The sequence below is a fragment of the Notothenia rossii genome (assembly GCF_949606895.1).
Source record: "Notothenia rossii genome assembly, chromosome: 7".
Lineage (NCBI taxonomy): Eukaryota > Metazoa > Chordata > Actinopteri > Perciformes > Nototheniidae > Notothenia > Notothenia rossii.
In genome coordinates, this window is record NC_136905.1 from 68,144,934 (window position 1) to 68,163,362 (window position 18,429).

The following is an 18,429-nucleotide window of genomic DNA, read 5'->3' on the forward strand; positions in this document are numbered from 1 at the left end:
ACATCAAAACTATGAAAAAACACATGGAATTATCTAGCTAACAAAAAAGTGTAAAAAAATCCAGAATAGGATTTTTATTTTAGATTCTTCAAAGTGGCCTCCTTTGGCCTTGATGACAGCTTTGCACACTCTTGGCTTCTCTCAGTCAGCTTCATGAGGTCGTCACCTGGATGGTTTTCTATCAACACTTGTGCCTTGTCAAGATTCCATTTGTGGAATTACTTGCCTTCTGAATGTGTTTGAGACCATCAGTTGTGTTGTGCAGAGGTAAGGTTAGTGCACAGTGGAAAGCCCAATTTGAATACTGTTGTAATCCATATTATGGCAAGAACGACTCAACTCAGTAAAGAGAAACGACTGTCGAAATAAATGAATGTATCTAATAATAATAGATATAATATAATAATATAATTAATAATATAATAATAGTAATGTACCTGTATGTATGTTTGAATGTATCCTCAAGTACAGTCGCAAAAACGCTATGATGAAACTGGCTCTCATGTTCCCCCCCCGGGGAAGGAAGCGCAAGAGACACCTCTGCTGCAGAGGATGATCAGAGTTACCAGCCTATTAGAGCCCACATCATTCAATGATCACAGAACTCAAGTAGCAGACAAATCTCAACATCCACTGTTCAGGGTAGACTGCCTGAATCAGGCCTTCATGGTCCAACTGCTGCATAGAAGCCACTACTGAGGATGAACAACAAGAAGAAGGGAATTTTTTGGGCAGAGAAACACAAGGATTGGACATTAGAAAGTGGATATCTGTACTTTGGTCTGATGAGTCCACATTTGAGATGTTCCAACCGCTGTCTTTGTGAGACGCAGAGAAGGTGAGCGGATGATTTCTGCGTGTGGTTCCCACCGTGACGCATGGAGGAGGAAGTGTGGGGGTGTGAGGGGGCTTTGCTGGTGACACTGTTGGTGATTTATTCAAAATTCAAGTCGCACTTAACCAGCAAGACTACCACAGCATTTTGCAGTAGCCAAAAAAATATAAAATCATATTCTGGATTTTTAACACTTTTTTGTTTAGTAGATAATCCCATATGTGTTCTTTTATAGTTTTGATGTCTTCAGTATAAATCTACAATGTAGAAAGAATAAAAATAAATAAAAAACTTTGAATGAGAAGGTGTCCAAACTTTTGACTGGTAGTATATATGTCAATAATATTAGTTAAAAAGTCATAGTAGCCTATAGTATGTAGAACATATCAGTAAACAAAAACATAGTATATAGTATGTCCAACATCTCGAAAAAAGATATAGCATAAACATAGTAGGCTATAGCATGTCGAAGTATATAGTGTATGAAAAAGGTATTCTCGAAAAAGAATATCATAGCAATAGCATAGTATGTAAAACAAATTGTATCATTAATGAAATAAAATAAACATTAAATGTAATTTAGGATAAAATGTGATTGTAAAATCATATTTTACTATGATTTTACAATCACAGTAAAATATGCTCGAAAAATGTCATTCATATTATAGTCTCCCATAACACATGTCATGGCATTTTAAGAGGTCATAAAATAGTATGCCATAAACAAATGCATAACAAAACATAATATAGAACGTCATTTAAAATAAGTCAAACATACATCCAGAAATGGATTAGAATATGCTGTCTGGTGAATACAAATACTCATATATAAAAGAATGTACATATGTTGGCATAATATTGTACCTTGCTTGTTATAATGTTATTCTTGAATCACAGCTAGTCTCTTTAGGAGGTTGTCACATTGACCTTTATGGGTTTCTTGCTCCTGTGTAAATATTACTGCCACTCTATAAAAAAGTCATATTTAATAGAATCTGCTAACATAACACTAAAGCAGTTCTTCCCTTAAATCATTTCTAAGACTACAAACCTTTCTATTTTATACCTGCAGTTAAGATTTAGATATTATTAGATCTTACTATATTTGCTTGTAGTAAGTATCTCTCTGAAGGCAGACTATGGCTCATATATTACTTCTACCGACTGATTCGTGACTTCTCAAGCAGCACCTACGGATCAATAAGAGCCCCTGTGCTGGACTCCTTGTTTGTGCCTCAGCTCTCACAAACTCAAGTGCTTTTTTCCTTTCTGTCTGCTCACAGATTCTGAGGGTCACTCCAACCTATCGATCCAGTCTAGGATTCTTCCGCTTATCAGCTGCACTTCCGAAATGACCCTTGGTCTTTCTCAGAAAACCAGCACAGAGCGTTATCATTCATTCTTTATTTTTTCAGAACAATAAAAATAGTTTAACAAACAAAGACTTCTTCATTCTCTCCGTTTCGACTCGTATTTACAGCTGAAGATGAAACAAACGCCCAGTCATGTCCATTTCATCTCCTCTTGGCTCCGTTCCCACCCTGATCCTCCCTCTTCAGCCGGAGCACCAGGGCCTATTGCTGTGTCTTTGACGAGGTATACGGGCTATTCAATGATTGGTGACTTGTATTTCCAAGCCGACATCACTGACTTTTGCATTTAGGAGCTTCTCCTTTTGTTCAGAACTGCACCACACTCGTCCTGTTCATATACGGTAGGTAACATTAAGCAGATTATGATTTATGAACACATGCTTTCACTTTTACTGGCATGACTTTGGAAGATAAAAAGACACAATGACCCATTTCAACTGTGGAAACACCACATAACTGACACAAGAGAAGAGATAATGTCAGATCCTTTCTTTGTCCAGAGGAGATACACTGTTGTGTGGAGGGTCCCTGAGGGAAGTGGAGAAAGATGGTTTGAATGCACGACCACTTACGCAAGTCACAATGGACACATAGGACCAATGGTTCGCTTAAAAAAATGGAGCGGCTATTAAAACATTGCAGCGATACTGAATAATCACTTGGAAGGACACAGACCTCTTACACAGTGTGTGCAACCTAAGGACCTAAAAGGCTTTTTGATACAGCACTGCAAGCACCTTCTAAATGTCATAAAGCAATTAGGCCCTCTCAAGCACTCAACGGAAATGTCACATAACTTGGATTTACGGTTTTCACTCGCTATGATCCGAGCTGAGTAATGTCTCTCTAGCAACAATAATGTATTTCAATTCATCTGAGGAACGATTCTCACTGCTGTCACAATCTGCTGAGACTGTTGATATCAATCAGAAAAGAGGTTTTGCATGGTGAGTGACGACAGGTAAAATCAGTAGAGAGCAGTCAAGTTGAAGCATGTTATTGGAATTATTTCTGTAAAGCATGACACTGCAGCATCCCGGGAGGTGATCACGATGGGATCATCTTTGTGTGGCCTTATTGTCCTTCCATGCCAACTGAATACAATCACATACATCAGGGCAGAGTGGCTGAACAATCAACAGCAGAGGAAATGAAAGATGCCTGAGTAGTTGTGGCTATTGTGCACCTGATCAGGACAGAGGTATCAATACAGTCTGAACAAACCCCAGAAGTCATTCTAATCAAACTTTAAAGAATTCAAAACATAGAAATAGTATACAACAGAGAAAAGATGAAAATAAAAAGAAGCTAAATTATTGAGAATGAGATTGGAAAAGGCCCAGGAAATATAGAGCAACAAGAGGCAGAAAGATTAGAAACCTTAGCGTCCATGTCAGGGTATTAATACAGTAGTCCAGAGGTCTGCATGTACTAGTGGTGGATTTGAGCACCATGTCTATGGCTAGGGGGGGGGGGGGGGGGGGGGGGGTTCAGGGGGTCACTGGTCCAATCAGGTTGGAGGGTCATGGCTGTCAGAGCTGGTTTCCAGTGCAGAGCGGCAGGCTGGCACAGTGATGAGGATAATGACGTCTTAGTGTCACATCGGAACACACGGCAGACACAGAGGGGGGCGGGGACTCGGCTGGGCCCCAGATGCACCCGCAGTCCAGAGGCCGGGCCTTTAGTGTTCCCATAGCTCAGTGGAGCTCCAGCACAGTGCAGGAAAAGGATGAAATGAAGCTGGAACTACTCGCATTTCAAATTTCCAGAAGGATCGATACATATGGTCAAGGGAGCAGTTGCTTTAATTGAGCCACATGGCCTGTAGAAGTGCCGGATGTCTGTTCACATGATTCAGTCAGTTATTGTAGGCCCAAATATGAAGGGACACCAGGGCTCATTAGTTTTCTCCAGAGTTAAACCGTCTTCTTCACTGGTCACCCCCGCCTCTGGGCCACAAGCCAATGTGCTGAGTGCTCCTGCAGTATAGAACAGACAATATGGGTAAGAAACACACTTAATATGTCTGGACAAGATTTTACCAAAAGCTCTCGCCTAAGCACCAAAGGGCTTTGAGCTAAATGCTAACGGCAGCATGCTCACTATGACAACGTTAGCACTAAACACTAAGCACAGCTGAAGCCCTAGGTGTTATGCTGCCGAAGGTGATTATAGATCAGCAGGTGTGAAGATTACATAGCGCTGAAAGAGCAGAGCCAATCACAGTTAACCACGATAACGACAGCTCAGCAAACTGAAAACTTGACATTATGTCTGAATGGTAACCTGAGTCTCAACATGACAACAAATGAACACCAAGAGTGACAACGGTGAGCTACTTTAAAGCAGCTTTAAGTTGTTGTTTTTTTAGCAGCTAGCATGATGAGAGAAGACAACAAGATCAACAAATATACAACAATGTTTTTAGATATATCCACTAATCAAACACATGCAGAGTTTCCTATATTTCTAACGAGATAAAACAACCCAGTTGCTTACCTTTCATATGTTGATGTCCTCTGTATCTGTAAGACTATATTTTAAAGGATTCTTCATCTGCAAACATCTCCAGTGGCCGGTAGCAGTCCGTTTATTGGTTCCTTCATTTTCACACAAGTTTAATCCAGAGTTAGAGCAAAGCTGAGACCTTCAAAGTCACACTACTGATTCAAAACACCCAGTAGCTCAAGTACGGGTCTGCAATGACATTCAGTCATTTCCCCAAACGTAATGTAAATCATTTAAGCTTTTACATTTTTCACTTGTTCAAATTCTCCAGTGTTTTTTGTTTTTGTTCACAACGTGTGTTCTGCTCCAGTGAAGGGGAAAAAGAGCCCTCCAAATCTTCAGTTTTGCATGGAGACACTTGTCCAGAAACACTGACAGTCGTTCATAGCCTTGAAAGTTAATATATATTTATATATAAAAAGGTGTTCATAAATTATTCAACAATGTTCAGTAGATAAAATACCACTTGCATTTCGGTCCTGAAATGACCACTTTGTGCTTTCTGCAAACAAAAAAACATTGAAAAAGAAGCAGCAGGTTTTTGCCAGAGGTTAATCCATATAAAAAAAGTGTCTCTTCGAATTCTGAAATGTTCTCTCTATCTGTGTCGCTTTGATATTCCATTGCTGTTTGTGGCGGGCTCTTCCAGGTCGTCGTCCTCGAAGCCGTGAAAGGTGGAGGTGTCGCTCTCCGAGGTGGTGCCGAACAGCTCCTCCGCTCCAGTGAAAGTCCCGTCTTCCTTCTCTGCTCCGCGGTCAGCTGGCACACAGAGGAACACAGTCAGTGCACAGGGGACGGATAACAAGCGGCCATCATGAGGCAAGAGTATCCATCTCTTCCCAGCATACTGTGGGGTACTCACTTTTGCATTGGCAGGTTGAGTAGGGGGACCCGGATTTACCCGTTTTCTTGATGGAGCCCTGGCATTTATTACAGTAGTTGTTGGGAATGCTGGTCCCACTTGGACCCTTTGGACCTACAAGGAAAAAACATGTAGTTTTAGACAGTTGATGTTCACCGATGCACTGATTACAATGTCAAACTTTTCACAACAATACTTTTGTTCTGTTTGTTTTACAAAAGTAATACTTTTGAATCTTACTAACTCAATATAAACTTTGTGCAAACAACATTTTTCATTTAACAAAGAATGTCAATTTCAGTGTTCATCCCATTCAATGTTGAACAGCTGATGGGATGTTGATATTTTAAAAAGGGAGCACCTGTTGCTCTGACTTTAGATCCAAAATATTCCGTTATTTGAACTTTATATTACCATTCATGGTCTTTTCTTCTAAGTATGCCAATGCGAGAGATCTATATGGATTCTTTTGTCCTGTATTCTACCGGTTCGATCTTTTTGATTTGTTATTTATATGGACATGCTTTAACTAAGTTTGTATAAATGTCTTTTTTTTCTCGTAGGATTTAGAAAATAAGAAGCAAAATGTCCCCCAAAAACTCAAGAGTCAGACTTACATATGACAGAGCAATCAGCACTAACTTCTTGCATTAGGCAATATATACTGTATCTATATATTTCAAGACTGACAGTCAGCACAGCCTTGGATTCATCTAATGGGACATACATACAGTACATATGGTATGTAATGGTGAGTGGTAGTTCGTTTTATATCAGGTGCAGCAGTTTGACTCCTTACGTTTGTGTCTGTCAGTCTGTTGTGCAGCGGGAGATTTCGACGCCACGGAGCTCCTCTCCCCCGCCCTGCCCTCCTCTGCCAGGTGGGAATTGGTGTAGTGGTAGCTGAGCCCTGTACGGTTCCTGTAGCGCTTGTTTGCACACACTGCGACACAGGGCAGATGTTCAGTCAAACTACTGCAACTGTTTGCATTTCAGCATCTAAAAATAACTGCTCCACAGCATTTCTAAATGTAGGTTTAGTATTTAAGATAAAGGCGTCAATGTGCTGTAGTGAAAATGAGAAATTCACAAAAGTATAGTTAAACACCCACTAAGTGTCTGATGAGCTTAGAATACCTTGTAAAGTAGCGTAACCAACAATATCTACAGGCACTAAATGCAGAGCAGCATGGTACCTATTCCACTTCTGACTCCACACATGGAATAAGCACACTAGGATCTGATTACAATAATCATTAAACACAGACACCATAACCATCATGTCTGAAATCCCAGACCAGACAAGGGGCTAAAAAAAAACGCCTCACAGCACTAACGTTTCTACAGCTCAACAAACTAACAAAACCAATATCCAGATAAACTTTTAAAAAGAGATACCTGCTGCCGAAGACTTTGAGTTCTGCTTCTGTTTGTATCTGTCTGAAACGGAGAAGACAGATAGGAGAAAGAAAACAGCATGAGCAGTGTCTTTAAAGTAGAGACAAAACATCCAATACCCTCTACCTGGAGTTTCCACATTCAACTTGCACGTACAGGATTACAAGAGACCACAGTGACCCTTCACCTTCATCCTGAGGTTCAAAACTGTTGGCTATTGAGTTACAGTGGGTCGACTTTATGACAACAGTGACACAAGTAACATTATTGGCTATTTTTAATAACTACAAATATATATATATATAAGATTTTTTCAATCCTGTGTTACATTCCTGTTGGATCAGCAGACGAACAGATAACACATATTGTTATGAATTCATCTCTACTTACTGTCACAGACGTATGGCTTGTCTTCATCCACTTCTGCCTTCTTGCGGCCTGAACCCCGACCCTGATGAAAAACATCCAGATACTTTCACTATCTGCAATTAAATGCATGTTCAGAGCTTTCCTACATATGATATCAGCACCACAGGTCCTTATACAGCAGACACGTTTTTTTAAGATAATACAATTCTTCTTAAACGAACAATCTACGATGCTATGTAAATGTAAGCGCAGGACACCCAGTGTATTGTGGGTACTTACTCTTCCTTTGCCCCGATGTCTTTTCTTGGGAGTGTCCACCACAAAGTCGTCATCTTCATTAAAAGCATCTTCTGCTGCGTCGGCCTCCAGGACCCTCTGAGACAAAGAGAAAGACAAGACCGTTTTTAAACTCCGCTTTGATTATAGCACCAGGTTGCTAAAAAAAAACACTTAGCAGCAACAGGAAAGAAATGTAGCATTTGTTTAGTTCTCAAGATAATTGAGATGTTCCTGACAATGCTCACAGGTCCTACAGAAGTTAAAGGTCCTTTAATTTTTTTTTGACATTGTTTTATGAAAGCTGTTGGGCAATAACAGAGCTACTGATTTTAAATGAGAGGTTCTCGTTGCCCTTTTTGGGATGAAGTTATTATTATTATTATTATCTACAGTATAATAATGGGAATTTAAAGTTGAAGCTGTCAGCTAATCAGACCTAGAAGTCAGATGGAAAAACTGGCCATGTTGCCTTGACAACCAGTTGGGGAGCAACTCCAGTCCCCCCCCAATCACTTGAGCGATATCACTGCACATACTTTAAACATGAGTGTATCCCACCTGGATCTCCAGCAGGCTGTCCTCGTCGTTCTTAGAGCTGTTCCTCTTCTCTAGCCCCCCTCCTCGCAGCAGAGCCTCCAGCGTGGTGCTCTGGGCGGGCAGGCTGTCCTTGGACATGATGCCGCCTTCTGCACGGAGACAAAAAAAAGGTACATTTGATGAGGCATTTGTAGTCTAACAAAATCCAATCAGTTCACCCCTGAGTCTAATTGGATATTTGTGCCACAATTGAAGAAATTCCCTCAAGGATTTCAGGAGATATCGCTTTAAGAGTTTGGGATGTTTGACGGACAAACTGAAAACATAGGCTGTTGTTAAGGCATAAAGAACCACAGGCATATAATCTTAGCAGTAGAGCGTGTATATTGCTCAAAATCCCTTCAAGAACTTGTTATTATTATTGTTATTATTATTATTATGATGAGAAGAGGCATCCGAGCTACAGTGTCTGACCTGTGTGAGGAGCTTTTTAATCAACATATTTCCATGCATCTCTCCCCTTTCACTCACACTAGACTTAATAAAAGCATGTGGCAATTTGCTGGAGCCTTTGTTCGCTCGAGCGCCTGTCATCTTTCTTTGCCTCCTCAGAATGTGTCATCACAACTATTTACAGAGCACTATATTCCTGAACATGTATATTTTCCTTCTGAAAGAAACTGCATTGTCATTGAGCTCTTAATGATGTGGCACTATGCAGACACCAGGCTGACTTTGTCCTCAGGAATCTCTGAGGTACAATGTAGTTAAGTGGCTTATCGTCTTAACCTGAAAACATCATGCAGATATCTCTGCCTACATTATAGCAGAAGACCCAAACAAACAGTGTAGGAGGCGAGCAGGTTGAGCAGACAAAGCAGAGCAAACAAAAGCTTTGACAGTCTGCAGATCTTATTTACACAATCTCTCCTCTACAGACGGCTACATGATCATCCAGTCGCTTTGCGGGTCTTTGAAAACAGGGCACACTTCAAAGCCCCCTGACTCCAGCTTTCTATCAGCCCTTCATCTCACCACTGGGCCCACGAGAGAGACTTTAGCAGAATATTAAGCATGAAGTGCTGAGGCGACAGAAGCCTGCATAGGTAAGAGGCACAACACGCTCCACTTCAACGGGCGCTTCCACCACGCGGCGGCAGCCCCTCACCATTGTGTCTGCACACGTTGACTTTCAACTCGCCGCGACGAGACAGACGACCCCCCCCCCACCCCTTCTCCCCTCCCTCCCAACCCATGGGAGCTGGGGGGCTAAAAATAGAGCCGGCAGCAGCCTGCAGCAGCGAGCTGATTCCGCATGCAGCCCCCGTCTCTAGCACAGCATCAGTGAGACACACTGTGGCTGCGGCCCTGTGCCGGCCACCTCTGGCCAGCTGCACAGCGGATAAGAGATGCCAGGTTAAATCAGGGTACGCTTCCCCTCGGCTGCGCACTGGCAGACAGCGCACTCCACTGTTGCTGGAGAAGGGAAGGGACAGCATGGTGGTGGTGTTGGGGTCCAGCGTAGGCTCGGAGGAAAACAATGGTCTACAGTGGGATGTGTTTGGGAAACAAAGGCTTGGTTCATATGCCATTTTGGTTTCTCTTCGTAGGCCTGCTCCTTTTTCTGACAACTTCTCCACAATGCAATGCAGAAATAAATAGTTTTTGATCGTTGAGATTTCTGTCAATACACAATGGATTTCTGTGTTTTTGTAGAAACTACTGATAGACGCAATGTTTTCTGTGTGAGATTCTCTCCTTTGTCCTGTTCATTCCTAAGGGTAGTGTGACATCCCAGTGGGTATGCACGCTTTAAGGCACAGAATGGGCCAGTTACTTGAGATCATTGGCCAGAAAAACACTCGCAGACTGCATGGCAGACTACAGGGAGAGATGAATGAGTTTGTCAGAGGAAAAAAGGGACAAAACCAATCAGCGAGGGAGGTGTCAAGGAGAAAATACGATAGAGAGGAGAGGGGCGATGTGTTGAGTGATTGGTTTCAAGTGGCAGCCAGAGATGGCCAAACTTCATTCCATAACATTTATTAAATAGTGTCTGCAGTGGTCGAACTCCGTCTCGCTGTTCCCAGCAGCGGTAAATCTAATTACATGTTCTCCTTCTCACAAAACAAGTTTACCAGCCGGGGTGAACACAGCCACATTTCATCCCCTGAAAAATGACTGCGCGCTGAGACAGAGTGATATGCTTTTAGCCAGATGATTCCACATCATCACCAGTAATCACATGAGCTAAAGGAGGCGGGTGGGAAGGCAGGCGAACGAGCGGGAGGAGAGACTAAAGGGAGCAGGAAGTAAGGGGCAAGGTGGTCTGTGGAGGAGAGGCTGCAGGATCTTACCGATCTTCAGACCGTAGATGCCCAGGCCGGGGTCCGTGGCGTTGTGCAGCCGTCTCTTCTTTCTCCAGCAACGGGCGGGGTATGTGTACATCTGCCCGGCTGCGACCCCTGTATAATAAAAGCAGTAAAACACATTGATAATAAAAAATACCTTCTGATGTAGGAACACCGGATTACACTTTACAGATTTCTGAGATTAATGTACTCAACATTAGTAACTGTAAAACTATTATATGATTCACCAATCTGTTTTGTATCATTTTTGGACAGAATATATTCCAGGTTTAGACTGTTAACCAAAAAAAAGGCAGTTGGAAAATGTCCCCATGGGATGTGTTCAAATCATGAAAGGCATTTCTCGCTCTTTTCTGAAAGTGTTTAAACTAAATGATTCACCGATTAACGAAAACTCATTCACAATAAAGAAAATAATGTTAATAGCTTTAGATAATGTAGACGCAGACAGCAATTCTGCAAGCTTAATGGACTAAAACACTTAAACAGTGTGTGTGTGTGTGTGTGTGTGTGTGTGTGTGTGTGTGTGTGTGTGTGTGTGTGTGTGTGTGTGTGTGTGTGTGTGTGTGTGTGTGTGTGTGTGTGTGTGTGTGTGTTACCCACCGGGGCTGCGGTGGTGTCGCTCCATCCAGATGTAGCAGTTGTTCTGGGCCACGCCGGTTTGTGAGTCCAGAAATGGCAGGCGGACGCTGCGTTCAGCGCACAGGCGAGCATTGTAGCTGCGGCACTGCTCGATGGCGTCCTTGTAGAACTGGTCGCCCAACCTGAGGAGGGAAACGTTATCAGCAAAGGTCAGTGACACTGCACGGTGTGGCAGCTGGCTGGAAGACGACCTTAATGTGATCACATTTGCAGAATCTCTGATATGGAGATGAGGTTTTGTATCATGTAGTATGAATGCCTTGATAATAGCCTGTTCTCTTGCTGGCTGCGGATTATTAAATCACTGAGCTGAGGCAGCTACAAGATTTGTATCCCTCAGAAACTCTTCACAGCCATAATAATGCTGTTAATGTCTGCTCAAACATCTAATCAGCGTTGTGCATTGTGAGTCTCAAACTGACAGCTGAGCTCCTCTCTCCTCTTCCAGCTTGCTATCGGGAAGAATTTGAGGAAAGGGGAAAACAATGCAACCCAGTTACAACACAGATCCGGCTCCCGAGGTTAAACACATTACCTCTGTGGGCTCTTTGTCTGATCTGATTTTAGATTTGAGCTACGGCAGAGTTGACTCAGTTACATTATTACAACAACGCTGAATCCAGGCTGATATGAAGTTACTCCTCCGATGTACAAGCAGCTAAGACTCTCACACTTTAGTTCCACTTTTTATAGCGCCGCTGAGATTTTGGCAGTCCCTCAGGGTTTAAATGTTAATATTCAGAGTGAAATGGGGGAGGATATTTCACATTCAAGCCCTCAATCGCTGCCACACGCCTAGTATGGTAATTAGCCTACTTAATTAATCTCAGCAGAGTGCCTAGCACAAGGGCAGGTTCTAATTTGACTATATCAAAGATGGGGGTAAATGCTGCGACTCTGAAATCACGGCAAGGTACTTTGTATGTGACTTCCAGTCTGCTGCTATATCAAAGGGGCACCAGGGCACATTAAAGCTACTGGTTCTCCTAGTATGGACCTCTCTCGCATAATGAAGTTCCTCCACGTGTTCTCAATTAGAACATTAGGAAGACGGCCATTTTGGAATGAAACTAATGAGCAGCAGTCTGCGAGTGGAGCCTGGAATCGTAAACTAGAGGTGGAGGAGGTGGGAGCCTGATTCGTCAGCGTCTTCCAGATCTCTCTCCGTCTCTGCCCCTAACCCTTGATGAGACAACGTCCAGCAGATGAACAGCCGTGTCAGGAATGCTGTCCCGCACAAAAGCCCACTGCTCCGCGGCTCAGACAAAAGCCACAGTGTGTGAGGCTTCTGGGAAAGAGAGGGCTTCGTGTCTGTGTAACTGAGAAGAGTAAACAGTCATAGGTACAGAGCGAGGGCAGGGATCAGTGGAAAGGTGTGAGAAAGAGAAAAAAACAGATGACGGAAAGCGGAAAAATAAAAAACAACTGGGTTCGAGAAGGGAAAATGGTGAGAGAAGGAGGTTAAATGCGAACATCAGATCATGACTAACGACTATGGGACTTTTCCTTCCTCGTGTAACAATCACACTGAGGCTGTACGTACTATAATATCACTATTACTCTTTGTCTTGCAAAGATGTCACATACAGTAGTGTTTCTTAGTGCATGCAAAACACTATTTCTGAGATGAACCAGCTTTTCTCACCCTTCAAGATACAGGAATGTTTACGAGGGGAATCACACAGGGATATACTCAAAACAGATTGGCCACAAAGCTGAAAATACAAGATCAGAGGTTTGACACCTTTAGCAGTAGCTTGCTCGAGGATTTCTTTTAAAGGTAAGTATTTGGCCCATAAAAAATAATAACAAACAGCTGGGTAATAACACAGAGCTCAGACTAGTACCACATGTGTGCTGTCGTTTCAAACAGTAACTCAAACTGACCTGTTTTCTTTACTACAATGCCTGGATAATATGGAGCAGATCAGCTGTTGAAGGGGCCCCATTATGCTCATTTTCAGGTTTCATAATCGTATGTAGTGTCTGTGAAATGTTTACATGTTCTAATGTTCAGAAAGCGCTTTATTTTTCTCATGCTGCAGCACCGTTTTCACCCTCTGTCTGAAACCAGAGCCCAGTCTGCTCTGATTGGTTAGCTGGCAGGGTCTGTTGTGATTGGTCAACCGCTTAGACTAACTAAAATCAAGGCATTTCAGGCAGGGGAGTGTGTGGGAGAGAAACTCCCTGTGGCATGAACTTTGAGGTTTAAATGCACACAAACCTATAACACACTAAAGAAAAGGGGGAAAAACACAAAAAGCATATTAGAGCCTTTTAATGCTCCCTGAAGTCAGCTACGAGTGCATGCTTCATAGGTACACTCACTGTGGAGTGCCAAGACACTCCGGAGATTACTTGAGTTAAACAAACCAAGACGGGAGGCTAACCGTGAAACATGCAGGGAGGGTCGGAGGGGACTGGCGAGGGAGAACACATAATAAGTGGCGGAAGTGTTCTGGTGGGTGCTGCATGGACACGCTCTCTATCAGGGCCCGCTGCCCCGAGCAGCAGGTGCACTGGCTATGGTGAGAGATCTTTCTCACACTTGTAATGAGTGACGAGACCCACACCTCCAGTGACACAGGAGGGGGATTGTGTCACACTAACAAACACACACAGACAGACCACTCCAATCAGTACACAACTTCTCCAATTCTGTCATGTTTCAAAGGTTCTATTTTTCACTGTCCTTTGACATTCATGGCACTTAAGAGCTAACAAATATATCTCTAAAAAAGTAGTAAGACGAGTAAAAAAACATTATAAATGTATAAAAAGGTACTAGCCCTTACTCAGAAGAGAATACTAAAAAGGCACACAGCTAAATTATTACACTTGTCAGTTGTCAACATCATGGTTTACAGAACAGCTTCCTGGTTTACTTTGACCTATCGTACTCTCGACAGATGTGGGACCAGCGTTTCCTGTACAGATTATAGCCAACACCTCAAGTGAACTCACTTTCATTTTCATCTTTAAATACAGTGGTTTGGATCAGTGGTTCTCAACCTTTTTAGCCCCACAAAAAGGCAATAGATTTGCTTTTACTTATCATTATGAAGTGAATGTCTATTATACAATGTAATGGCTTTAGAATAATGATACCATTAGCATTGAAATCGGTCTCCGATAAGGCCTCGCTTAACAATGCAATTCTGTCTTCCTCCAGGCTGTAAGCTCCCTATCACAACATAAGCCCTAGACATGTAAACTGCATCCCTGCCTACTAGAGATCATTTCGCCAAGAGGTAACTGCGTAAGACAGAGGAGGCAATAAAACAGAAGAGGGAGAGTGATCAGAAAATATGTTTTATTTTCTACTATGCTAGATAAGTATGTAACAAAACCTGCATTCTTAAATACTACTGGGTATTTTACTGCCTTTATCATAGCACTGAGATCTGGTTTGAAGTCCTTCTGGGTTTTTTCAGTTGCTTCTGACGTTGGACAGCAGCTCTTAGCCAGGGCAGTCATGTTGCTTACAATATATGAATAGTAGATCAATCTTCTTCTGCTCGTATGAAGGTCAACAGACAGAACATGTTTCAGTGGTGAAACATGGTCCTATCCAACATCTACTTGTAAACTGTCATCCCATTACAGTTTTATAACCCACAAGAGGTAAAGCAATCAAGTAATTTAAAAAGTTTAAAAGGAAAGATTTAAGGAGATTAGAGGAATAATTAGAAGGACATTATGCAGCATAAATATATCTGCTTTGCAGCTATGCTTATTAACGCCACAACTGTATCTTTTAACTGGCAGAGGAGACTAGGCCCCCACATTTTAAGCTACTGGTTTAGATAATCTGCTATCTTGTGTACAAACAACTAAGACTGATTGCTTGGCAGATCATTACTAACACTGTTGGACATTTTTGTTTTGGTTTCCTTTGTTCCCAAGATCTTAGTAATTAGTTTGGAGAATCCAGTTCCACCAAAACTGATGGAAATGACACAAGAAATATAAGACCAAGTCTGAAAGAAACTTTAATTAATAATTATCCTTTGAAGTCCAGCAATGCCTAAAAGTGGAAACATTGTGTGGAGTCCAACTGAACTAGGACATGTGCATTTCAGGGCTTAAGAAGGTGCCTCAGAGGTATGTGCTACACATCCCCAATATCTTCCAGTCGAGTAGAGAAGGCGAGTGTGTGCATGAGGGCGAGGAACAAAAGCAAATCTTGTGGCCAGTACGGCCTCTGCTATCAGCGTGTTCCTGTCAACGGTTCGCTGTGTCACACGGCTGCGTCCGTAATGTGAGCATGTGTCAACACTCATTTTGCATATCTGACGACAAAGTTTTGCAGCGGGAGCAGTTTGCAGAGGAAAAGCGATCATGACAGTCGTGACAAAAACTCCGGTGTCAACATTAAAATGGATCTGAATGACATTAAGAATAAACGAGACCAGAAACCTAATCTAAAAACACAACTTCAGAGCCTTTTGTCTGGGAGGTTTCTTATATTTGCAGGTGCACTGCTCCTTCACAGGAAGCTAGAGCTACCACATAACAAGGGGGGGGGGGGGGGAGAGGAGGAGGGCCAACAGAGTGACTGCATCCTGACAACAACCGCTGATTACACCAATCAGAACAGCACAGTCTGGGTGAAGGCAAGAGTAAAACCAGACCATACACCTCCACACTGCAGTGCCAAGAAACAGCAGGCCTGACTCACTCAAAGCCTACTCAACTCCAACGAAGGGAAGGACCTCACAGAGGTAATGTCAGAGGAGCTGTGGCTGGAAGACCTGCCCAACTCCAGCTGTGGCTAAAAAATTAATGAGCAGCTTTATGAGCTTCTTTATTAATCAAATATTCCAGACTCCATTTTAATCAGCAGATTCTGGAGATTACTGTCCTCCCCTGCTCACCGGAGGGACAGACCTCACACAGGCGTGCACAGGCTTGCACGGCGCAGCTTCGTCCTCCTCTTCTCTCTACAAAGTCAACCCAGCCTTTCATTTCCCTAAAGCGAATCATCTTAATACAAAAAAAAGGGTCAAACTGGTCCAAAGGAGCGACATCCAATTAGTGTCAAGTGTGACTAATTATAATCTGACAAACGTGTGAAATGAAGTCAGAAACCCGAGACAGAAGCTAATTATAGCACATTGAAACACTTCATTAAGCACAGTTTATAGCAAGGAGACATTCCACATCAGAATGCTAAAGCGTCTCCGATATGAAACAGCAGCTTGACAGAAAAGACGCACGCGGAAGCTCGTTGTTGGGACACAAGAGGAGGAAATAGTCCAACGAGGTAATAATGGAAATGTACTTTCCAAAAATATCCCTGCTCTTATGAAAGAAAGATACAAAGATGTGTGATGAGGGAATTAAAAAGGAGCTACAAGGACATAATATTAATTTAAAATGAACATTAAGCACTTTATTAGAGCTTTACTGAGCTGTACATGTGCCAGAAAAGGGAGGATGTAAAACTCAAGCCAAGCACTGAATGTAAAGTGCATTAAAAAAACGTGTATTGTTTTTCTTTATGAAGCCACTATCCAGAGCATAATGCAATGAGTGTGCAGGTCGGAGGTTGTCTTGCTAAAGGTCTGTTGACAGGATCCATGGCCTCTGTATTTAGCCTATTCAATTATTAAAAGCTAACTCACATGCAGAAATATCCACAGCAGAAAATGTCCAATGCAAATAGTAAAAGACATTTTGAAGTGGAAAATCGGGTATCAAAAAATTATTATGCATGCTTCCCTTACATGTAGTAACAATGTCACAAAAACAATGGCAACAGTGTGGGTGACGTGTGGTCCACTACTTCTGCTTAGAGTCCACGGAGGTGCCAGGGTACCTCTACGGAGGAGCAGATGGTTCTCCTGCTTATGCCCAACACTTCCTCTCTGTCGGAGCATCTCTCTGACAGATGGGCCCAGGATCCTGGACCAGGCTAATCTCCAGCACTCCTCCACTTAAAGGCACAGTGGAGCTCTATACCTCCACAGTCCCGGAGAGCCGTGATGCTGATCGCACATCAATACAGGCTGAACGCTTGGTCACGTCAACAGGGCTGAATGTGCGTGTCAACAAATGCTAAAATATTACTTTGTAAAAATTACAAAAAGCAAGAGGATAATGTGTCTAATTTACAGTAATATGTTAGCCAATGGAATTGAGGAAACAGTAGAAGAACAAAGGGAAAATGGGAGAAAAAGGTGGAGCATTTCTGTGAAGTTGGGGGATAAATACGACCATAGCAAAGGCTATTTGGACATAGAGTGACTAGCTTTTTGTAACGGCCAACTGAAATTGCTGTCACTTTTGTCCATTTCGCCAGCAAGCATGCAAATACAAAATGCCTCCTCCCTTGCTTTACCGGGTCCTGACCACGTCTGCGCTCCGAGGAGCCAAAGTTGACATGTCGACAATTCACACAAAGTATAAACGACTTTCGGAATGTCAGACGATGTTCCCCTGCTATGCCCAACCGAGCACGAAGAAAATCGGATTTTAATTATTCGGTGCAGAGCAAAGACACGTTGTCGACAGTTTTTAAATAAATGTATTGCCCACGAAAGACGACATTCCCTTGTGTTCAATGCATAGCCGTACTGGGAAAAAGCTCCTCGAGAGCAGACAAAATGTCAGGCAGTCTAACGCACATGTTTGAGACTAAATGTTAAAACCTGGTGTAATAAAAGAACTATACGAGGCTACTTTGCAATGCAAGAAGTACACAGAAATGAATTTGGACAGCTAAATCCGTCATATGCACACGGCTGGAAAACACATGCACGAACAAACTCTTCGATTGTACAAGTTGGCAACAAAGTAATAAGTCACAATTTCGTAAATGTCTAAATTACTTACGCTTTTAGTGGATTCTGAATGACAGCCGCCATTTTGCTACAATGTAACGCAATATCGGCGTCTTGCAGTTCTGAGGGAAACCTAGGGGAATGAACCAATCAGAGCTCGGGGTAAAATCGTGGACCAATAAATCTGCAGCATACGCGGATTGGGCGTGGTTTTATGGGGTAAACTGTCAAAAATATTTTAAAGGGTTTTCCCTTGTATTTAATATTGTACACAAGTGAACAACAGCACTTTTAAAGGGAGAGCATGGATACATATTAAATGCAACTCCCTCATGGCATGCTGACACCATGCAGTGCAAGAGGCACAGAATATCAACATGGAAGCTTGCGTTTAATTATTTATTAAAATATTAATAAATCATGTATCATCATCAATAAGCACCAAGCAAATAATTTCCCTCACTTTATC

The 18,429-nt window shown here is 42.4% G+C and overlaps 1 protein-coding gene and 1 long non-coding RNA gene across 3 annotated transcripts; one reads left to right on the forward strand and one right to left on the reverse strand.

The window, feature by feature from the left end:
- Nucleotides 1–450: 450 nt before the first annotated feature.
- On the forward strand, nucleotides 451–2,808 carry LOC307047253. Its single transcript, XR_013810378.1, has 2 exons — nucleotides 451–838; nucleotides 2,119–2,808. It is a non-coding gene; the product is annotated as an uncharacterized lncRNA (long non-coding RNA).
- LOC307047252 (zinc finger protein DPF3-like) lies at nucleotides 2,225–18,136 on the reverse strand. 2 transcript variants are annotated; one of them, XM_079694109.1, is made up of 11 exons: nucleotides 18,013–18,136; nucleotides 11,137–11,297; nucleotides 10,519–10,626; nucleotides 8,183–8,310; nucleotides 7,625–7,720; nucleotides 7,367–7,427; nucleotides 6,977–7,018; nucleotides 6,378–6,521; nucleotides 5,579–5,692; nucleotides 4,708–5,475; nucleotides 2,225–4,187 (listed from the first exon to the last, which is right to left on the reverse strand). In XM_079694109.1, exons 1-10 carry the CDS (start codon nucleotides 18,042–18,044, stop codon nucleotides 5,315–5,317), a joined length of 1,047 nt encoding a protein of 348 aa, XP_079550235.1. In that variant the 5' UTR covers nucleotides 18,045–18,136; the 3' UTR covers nucleotides 2,225–4,187; nucleotides 4,708–5,314. The 2 variants fall into 2 exon arrangements, with proteins under 2 accessions (XP_079550235.1, XP_079550236.1); XM_079694110.1 differs by lacking the exon at nucleotides 18,013–18,136 and adding an exon at nucleotides 16,905–17,040.
- Nucleotides 18,137–18,429: the final 293 nt, after the last annotated feature.